The sequence below is a fragment of the Dendrobium catenatum genome, unplaced genomic scaffold, assembly GCF_001605985.2.
Source record: "Dendrobium catenatum unplaced genomic scaffold, ASM160598v2 fragScaff_scaffold_1650, whole genome shotgun sequence".
Taxonomy (NCBI): domain Eukaryota; kingdom Viridiplantae; phylum Streptophyta; class Magnoliopsida; order Asparagales; family Orchidaceae; genus Dendrobium; species Dendrobium catenatum.
Genome location: NW_021320112.1, coordinates 205,485 through 214,287, shown reverse-complemented (window position 1 = coordinate 214,287; position 8,803 = coordinate 205,485). Strand labels below are relative to the sequence as shown.

The 8,803-nt window shown below is 40.1% G+C and overlaps 1 protein-coding gene across 7 annotated transcripts in view; it reads left to right on the top strand.

The window, feature by feature from the left end:
• The first annotated feature begins 480 nt into the window (after positions 1-480).
• The window catches only part of LOC110104152 (protein phosphatase 2C and cyclic nucleotide-binding/kinase domain-containing protein), a 36,970-nt gene continuing 28,647 nt past the window's right edge, over positions 481-8,803 (top strand). For 2 of the 7 annotated variants that reach the window (XM_028701204.1, XM_028701203.1), the window contains exons 1-6: positions 481-1,279; positions 1,388-2,497; positions 2,720-2,851; positions 2,953-3,177; positions 3,285-3,410; positions 3,533-3,595. In XM_028701204.1, the coding sequence (XP_028557037.1) occupies positions 1,463-2,497; positions 2,720-2,851; positions 2,953-3,177; positions 3,285-3,410; positions 3,533-3,595 (1,581 nt within the window). In that variant the 5' untranslated portion in view covers positions 481-1,279; positions 1,388-1,462. Of the gene's footprint in view, positions 1,280-1,387; positions 2,498-2,719; positions 2,852-2,927; positions 3,186-3,284; positions 3,411-3,532; positions 3,596-8,803 lie in introns of those variants that run through there. The other 5 variants (XR_003703209.1, XR_003703210.1, XR_002303902.2 and 2 more) reach the window with 4 other exon arrangements.

Sequence of the window (8,803 nt, the reverse complement as noted above, 5' to 3'; positions counted from 1 at the left end):
TAAAGGACTTCTTTTTCTTTTTCTGCGTTAAAAGTTTATGTATTTATTATTAAAATTAAGGCTTTGTTTCAGACAGTTTTTTTCTACTTTTAAAAGCAATAAGAATCTATTTGAAACAATTATCTAGTTGTTTTATTTTTCAAATAAAAATCATAATTTTATTTAGCTTTTATTTTTAAAAAAATTTTGTGATGTAAAACAACTTTCTTAAATCATAAGCTTTGTTTGTGACAACTTTTATACTACTTTTTAAAGTAAAATTTTAATACTAAAAATTATTGAGCTAATTAATTTTGTATTAAAAAGTTACTTTAAAAAATAGAAAAATAACTGTCAAAAATAAGATCATAATAATAAAAAGATATTTATAATCAATTTTATATAATAAAATTATTTTATAATCAATTTTATACGACGCTACATCATAAGACTTTTTAGGAGATATTCTATACGGCTCAAATACTGATAATTCAAGATAGCAGAAGCTTTACTAACTTTAGCGAAGTTTAATATCTAATTGAACTAGCGGTGGATCGGCGCAGAAGTCCACACAGTCGGATGAGCGGTCGGACGATAAGGGCCAGAGAGTGTGAGGACTAGAATGGTAGAATCGAGGAGCTTCTCGATTCTCCATCCTTCTCAGCTTCTTAGACATTTTTAGAGAGAGAGGGAGAGAGAAAGAGAGAGGAATTACTGTTCTTTCATTCTTTGTTTCATTCATTTAAGGCGGTTTTGGGATTTCTTCCATCTTACGTTCTTTGAGTTTCACTGCTTCTGTGTTTTCTTGTCGGGAAGGCTAGGATTTGCTATGATTTCGTCATGATCTACTTTTCGTTGCGGCTAGAGTGATTCTTTTTAACTGTTTCAGCTGGGTAGGAAGTGATTCTGGATAAACCCATTTTGTATTATTGGTGTAAGGTTCTTGAAACTTCATTGAAATCTGTGAATTCTGTTGAAACTTGCTTAGTTCTGTTGAAAGAAGGTGAAATTTGGAACTCGTTTATGAAAATTAATCTTGTGAGTGGTTGGGAGGTTTGCATAGTCTCTTTATTCAGGTTTGAAGAAATGTAGTTTTTTGGATCGTGGAGACTATTTGGATTGAATATTGTATTGTGATTTAGTTTGTTGATGAGCTTTGCAGGGGAATTGGTAGGCAGATTGGAATTGAGAATTTAGAATGTTCTTGTGTCTGAAAATTATTTTGGTGGGCTTGTTTTTGTCCTTTTAAGCTTCTGTTGCGGTGGATTGGAGTTGGCATTTCGGCTACCTTGGTTTTAAGGTAATACTTATCAGCTCTCACTAAGATTTGTTGCTATGGATTTAGCTTTCCTTTATAAGCTACGGACAAGATTGAGTATTTGTTTAAATGCTGCCATCTTCTTCTCAGATTATCGAGGTGGAGACTTATGAGTGTTCTTGTAATTCTTTTCTGTCTGCTTTCTTCCACTGGATTTACCAAGTGATGGGGTGTTTGCATTCCAAAGGATGCATTGGTCATGTGCCAGACTCGCCGAGACAAGAACCCAAAGCAAAAGGTGGAATGAAGGCAACAGTGATTGAATATGCTCATTCTTCAGCTTCTTCAGATGGGGAAGATGGTGGCGATGGAGATCGGCTTCATGAGCTAGGTACTAATAGGGACTCTGATGTGGGGATAAATCGGCTTTCAAGGGTTTCATCACAATTTCTTCCTCCTGAAGGGTCTAAGACAGTCAGAGTTCCTATAGGAAACTATGAGTTGCGGTATTCTTTTCTTTCTCAAAGAGGGTTCTATCCAGATGCATTGGATAAACCAAATCAAGATAGCTTTTGTATTCACACTCCATTTGGTGCAAATCCTGATGATCACTTCTTTGGTGTTTTTGATGGACATGGAGAGAATGGAGCTCAGTGCTCGCAGTTTGTCAAACGGAAATTATGTGAAAATTTGCTCAGGAATAGCCGGCTTCAAGTTGATGTCATTGAAGCAATCCATGCTACTTTCTTGACAACAAATTTACAGCTCCATGCTGATGTGTTGGATGATAGCATGAGTGGTACCACAGCAGTAACAATTTTGGTTCGAGGCAGAACAATTTATGTTGCAAATGCAGGAGATTCTAGGGCGGTCATTGCAGAGAGGAGAGGCAAAGACATTGTGGCCATGGACCTCTCCATTGATCAGACTCCTTTTCGAAGTGATGAGCTTGAGAGAGTTAAGCACTGTGGCGCAAGGGTTCTGACCTTAGATCAGATAGAAGGGCTGAAGAATCCAGATGTAAGGTGTTGGGGAACAGAAGAAGATGATGATGGGGATCCTCCTAGATTATGGGTGCAAAGTGGTATGTATCCTGGCACAGCTTTCACAAGGAGTATTGGAGATTCCATTGCTGAATCTATTGGTGTGGTTGCTTCCCCGGAGATTTATGCCTTGGAGCTCACACACAACCACCCTTTTTTTGTAATTGCTAGCGATGGAGTGTTTGAGTTTCTATCCAGCCAAACTGTAGTTGATATGGTAATTATGATCGAAGGATCTATTTCCAGATATGCATATGGAAACACCTCCATGAAGTTTACTCTTAAACCATAAATGATCTCTTACCATATTTGTCATTGTAAAATTCTTAATACTTACAATTTGAATCTCTTATTTATAAAACAGTTACATGGGTAGATACTTATTTGGTTGATTTGGATATATATACATTGGCACCTCTGATGTTTTCTCAACTTTCAGGTGGCAAAATTTAAGGATCCTCGTGATGCATGCGCTGCAATTGTTGCTGAATCATATCGACTTTGGCTACAATTCGAAACACGTACTGATGACATTACAATCATAGTTGTGCATATTAATGGGCTAAATGAAGTAAGATATTGTTTCTATCATTTATTCAGCTAGTTATTTATTAATACCAACGCACAAGTTGATTTTTCTTTGACAGAGTGATGATTTGATTTCTTGAACAGACCAAAGTTGTTCAAAATATACTTGATGCACCTTCAAACCTTTTGCCTCAAGATGTGGAACAAACAGAGTCTGAACCCCCACTTCCTGTGGCTTGGAATTCCCAAAACCAACGTGTGAGGCACGAGCTGTCTCGGACACGGCTCAAGGAAATTGAGAGTTCCCTAGAGAATGTTCATAGTTGGTTTCCTCCTTCTGTGTCACATAGGAAAACATGGGAAGAAGAAGTAATTATGTATTGCTAACTATATCTAAGCTTTAATCCGTCCTTGCAAGTTTTGATCCACTTTGATAAATAACTATTTGTTTTTCATGTACTTTTTGATATTTTCAGGCACACATTGAGAGAGTAATGCGTGATCATTTTCTTTTTAGAAGGATTACCGAATCCCAATGCCACGTTTTGCTGGACTGTATGCAAAAACTGGAAGTTAAGCCTGGGGATGTGGTTGTTGAACAGGTAGGTCTCATATGATTGAGTTTCATTAAAGGGAAAATTAAACTTGTGAGCGCTTTTAGCGAAGTTGTGCCTTACTAGCTTTCGATTGTGACCAAATAGAAATGACCAATCACGAAATGCAGGGTGAAGAGGGTGACTGCTTTTATGTTGTTACAAATGGCGAGTTTGAAGTCCTTGCTACTCAGGTATATTTCATCATTTCCATCATCATAATTAATTACACCAACTATTTAAAGGAAACTCAATAAATTCTTCTTCTTATTAATTCTTGTTACGTATTACATGGGCTCTTAATTCAATTTTGAATAAATCTTCATATATGAATTCTAGCAATGTATGAGCTGTTAAGTTCTATCGTTCATTAGTATTGTTTTCTCAATACCATATCTTTACATTTTCAGTATTCTGAAGAATAGATGGTCCTTTCTTTGCCAAAAAAAGGACTATACAGTGGCAAAAAAAACTTCACTTGTAGCAAATTAGGGAGAGAGGATTGGGCGGCTAGGGTGAGAGGAAAATTTTGAATTAGGGATGTTAGAGTTAGGGAATTATTGTATTAATAGTATGGCTTGTTTAGGGTTAGGCTTATGCATGATTATTGTGTTCTTTGGAGTTTTCTCTTGGCATCTTGGGCTCTAGAACTTCTTCTAGAGATTTGGAGAGAAAGATCATTCTCTCGAATTGAGGATCAATTGTATCTTGCTTTGTGTTTGTTTTGATTTGGATTTCCTTAATACAATTCACAAATTTTGGGTTGTTTTCATCACGTTCTTGTGTGTTTTCTCGCTGTTTTTATCAATGATTTGGATTTCCCTAATACAATTCACTGATTTTGGGTTATTTTCATCACGTTCTTGTGTGTTTTCTCGTTATTTTTATCAATTATTGCTAGGGTTGCTTGGTATTTACTCTTGGATTATTTGTGAACTCAAGTATTTCCTATCAAATTGGTATTAGAGCGTTGTCTTGGGACCATCGGCGGCTGAAATCCAGAAATTTCAGCAAGGAAATTTCATCCGCAAGAAGATCATCTCACAAATCTTGAGAAGAAAGATGGCCGGAAAGAAGGTCGAAGTTTTGGAAGGTGAAATTGGGCAACTAAAATTAGATTTGAAGGGAAATTTTTTTGATTTTCATAATCAAATTTCCTCCAACATTGAACGGTTGGAAGGAAAGTTCACTTTGATGGAAGTGATGTTGAAGAAATAATTAGAGTTGAAGACTAATCCGATGACATCAGAAGCAAGGGAGACCACCGGTGGCCATGAGAGAGGAGGGAATTCGAACCTGTTTAGGGGGAGGGAAAATCTAGAAGTGGAGATCCTTGAAGGAGAGGACGACATGCCACATCTAGAATCACTTTCTAGAGAGAAGATGAGTATGGGATACGAAAGGAGGGGTGCTAATTTTGTGGGAAGAAGGGGAGATTTCAACCATCGATGTGCTGATTTTGAAAGAAGAAGAAGGGAAGCTGACGAAGGGTACGATTATGATCGCCGGAGGGAGGATCGTGACAGCTGGGGAGCACCTCCTTTTCGGGGAATGAGAGGATATGGAGGATTCAGGGGAAATTGGGGTGACCCGAAGGTGAGGAAGCTAAAGATGCTCATCTTCGAGGGCGAGGATGGCCATGGTTTTATCTATAAGGTAGAACGATATTTCTCCGTCAATGGGTTGACGGAGGAAGACAACCTGACATTGACAGGACTATGTTTGGAGGAAAAGATATTGTCTTAGTACCAATGGCGGGACATGAGGCAACCCATCAGGAGCTGGAGGGAGTTCAATGAGTGCTTATATGTTTTGAAATCGGTAAGGAAGGAGACTTCTACGAGCAATTCTTTGTCTTAACACAGGAGGGGACCATGACAGATTATCGTGACAGGTTAGAGTACTTGGACAACAGATTGGATCAAATCTCAGAGACGGTGCTGGAGGAGAACTTTATGAAAGGGCTTAAACAGGAGATATTGATAGCAATTAGAGTGATATGGCCAAGAGACCTGGGGGAGGCCATGGAGCTACCCTAGTTGGTGGAGGATCAGAAGTAGTTGGAGAGAGTAGCTCAGGGGAGCAACTTGCGGGGATCGTACAGGATGACCACCATAGTCTTGGCTCCCAAGAGGGCAATGCCAAGGAGTCTGAAGGAAGTGTCCAGAGAGAGAACTAGAGGAGGGGGAAATTTCAAAAGGCTGATGAAGAAGGAAATACAAGAAAAAAGAGCGAAGGGATTGTGTATTAGATGCGATAAGAAGTACATGCCAGGGCATATGTGTAAGGACCGAACTCTTCAGGTTCTCATCGTTTGTGATGACGAGAAAGCTAAAGAGGGAGGTGGAAGCGGGTTATAGATGGAGAAAGAAGAGAAGTTGCATCTTGATGTGGTAGAAATCTCCCTAAACTCAGTAGTGAGATTCACCCCGAATCATACTATGAAGGTGAAGGGAGAGATAGTGGATAGGGAGGTGGTAGTGTTAATAGATGGTGGGGCGACCCACAATTTCATTTTCACACAAATTGTTGATCTATTGAGGGTAAAACTAGTGGATATAGGAGGTTACGGGGTGATGATGGGTGCTGGGAAGGAAGAAATGGGTAGAGAAGTTTGTAGGGGAGTGGTGATGACCATTCAGGGGATACAAGTGAGGGAGGATTTTTTTCTCTTGGAATTGAGTACGGATGTCATCTTGAGGATGAAATGACTAGAAACCTTGGAGGAGATCAAGATAAATTAGAGAGCACTGAGGATGGAACTGGTGGTGGGGGAAGGAGAATTGAGATCCAGAACGATGTCGGGCTGTCTAGGGCGGGAGTATCTCTCAAATCAATGATCAGAATCATACAAGAGGTGGGAGGTGGATATTTGGTGGAATTACAACGCTTGGAGAGGGTCAGTGTGGGGGAAGAGGGAGATATTCCTCTTGCAGTGCAACCAGTCATATAGTAGTTCAGTGAGGTGTTCCAACCATCTCAAGGGTCATCACCACTCAGAGAATAGAAGCACACAATTCTTCTAAAGGAGGGGGTGTCACCGATTAGTGTACGACTCTATCGCTACCCCCAAATTTAGAAAGATGAAATTGAGAAGCTGATTAGGGAGATGTTGGAGGTTGGAATCATCAGACCGAATATGAGTGCTTTTTATATCCAGTATTATCGGTCAAAAAGAAGGATGGGAGCTAGAGGTTTTGTGTGGATTACAGGACGTTGAATAAGAAGACTTTATCGGATAAATTCTCCATTCATGTGATTGAAGAGCTTTTGGATGAACTATATGGAGTAGTGATATTCTCTAAACTGGATTTGAAGTTAGAATACTATCAGATCCAAATGAGGTAGGAAGATATCTCAAAGATAATATTCAGGACACATGAGGGGTATTATGAGTTTATGTTTATGCCATTTGGGCTTACCAACCCCCCTACTACTTTCCAGTTACTAATGAACAGGGTGTTCAGACAGTATATCCAGAAGTTTGTTCTAGTATTTTTTGATGACATCTTGGTGTACAGCAGAATGGAGGAGGAGAATTTGAAGTACTTGAAGTTGGTATTGGGAGTTTTACAGGAACATTAGCTGAGTGCCAACATGAAGAAGTGCTATTTTTCCCAGGCCAGTGTAGAGTACTTGGATCATATCGTGCCAACGGAAGGGGTGGCGGTCGATCAGTCAAAGGTGGAGGTTATGTTGATATGGCCCTTACCTAAGAATCTGAAGGAGTTGAGAGGATTCTTAAGGTTGATGGGGTACTACAGGAGATTCGTAAAAGGCTACAGTACTATAACATGACCACTGACAAAGCAGCTAAAGAATGATGGATTCTTATGGGGAGAGGCAGCCACAACATTATTTGAGAAACTTAAGGTATAGACCATGGTACCGGTCTTAGCTTTACCAGTCTTCACTTAGGCCTTCATAGTCGAGACATATGCTTCAGGATACGGATTGCGGGCAATACTCATGCAGGATCGGCGACCCATTGCCTACTTCAGCCAGGTGTTGGTAGCCAGAGCCAAGATGAAATTACTCTATGTGAGGGAGTTGATGGTCATCATCTTAGCCATCCAGAAGTGGCAACCCTACCTGTTAGGTAGGCATTTCATTATTAGAACAGATCAGAGGAGCCTGAAATATTTATTGGAGCAGCGGATGGTGACTAAAGAGTATCAGAGATGACTGTCCAAATTGTTGGGGTATGATTTCGAAATCCAGTACAGACTAGGATGGGAGAACAAGGCGGCAGATGCTTTGTCCAGATATATAGGGGAGCTACAGATAGTGGCAGTGTGTGTTCCTTTGATGCTGGATTGGGAGGCCATTAGGGAGGAGAGTGCTAGGGATGAGGAGTTGGGGAAGATCAAGATAGATTTACTGAGATAAGGTGATAGCCACCCAAGGGGACAAACTACTGTATCAGGGGAGGTTCATGATGCCTCGGACCTCAATCCACATCCTAAACTTACTCCAGGAATTTCATGGAAGCACGATTGGGGGCCATTCAGGGGTACAGAAGACCTACAGAAGGTTAGCTTCAGATCTTTACTAGAAGGGAATACATAGAGACATAGAGGAGATGGTGGCCAGGTGTGAGATCTGTCAGAGGAACAAATACTTGGCTATGTCGCTAGGGGGACTACTACAGCCATTGACATTACTAGGATGAGTATGGGAGGAGATATCCATGGACTTCATAGATGGACTGCCATATTCATAAGGATTTACAGTGATTTTGGTTGTAGTAAAAAGATTAAGTAAGTATGCTCATTTCATTCCCCTCTGACATCCTTATACCACGGTGACAGTGGCTTCAACTTTCATCATAGAGGTGGTTAGATTGCATGGTGTACTATAAGCAATCATATCAGATAGAGATAAGGTGTTCCTCAGCCACTTTTGGAGGGAGTTGTTCAGGTTACATGAGAGAGTTCTGAAGAGAAGCACTGCTTATCACCCACAGATGGATGACTAAATAGAAGTGGTCAACAGGAGCTTGGAGACCTACTTACGATGCTTTGTGTCAGAGATACCCAAGCTATGAGATAAATGGCTATCATGGATGGAGTACTGGTACAACATCTCTTTTCATTATGCTTCTCAGATGACCCCATTCAAGATGTTGTATGGAAGGCATCCTCCTCACTTAGTGCACGTTGGGAGTAGCAGTACTCCAGTTTCTTTAATGGAGGAGTACTTAGGGGAGAGGGATAGAGAGTCAGAAGAGTTGAAGAAACTTCTATTGAGAGCTTAATAGATTATGAAGATACAAGGTGATGGGCATAGGAAGGATATCTAATTCGAAGTAGGAGAGAGGGTGTTCTTGAAACTTCGACCATACAGATAGAAGATAGTCGCCAATAAGAGAAATGAGAAGCTTGCTCCAAGATACTTTGGAC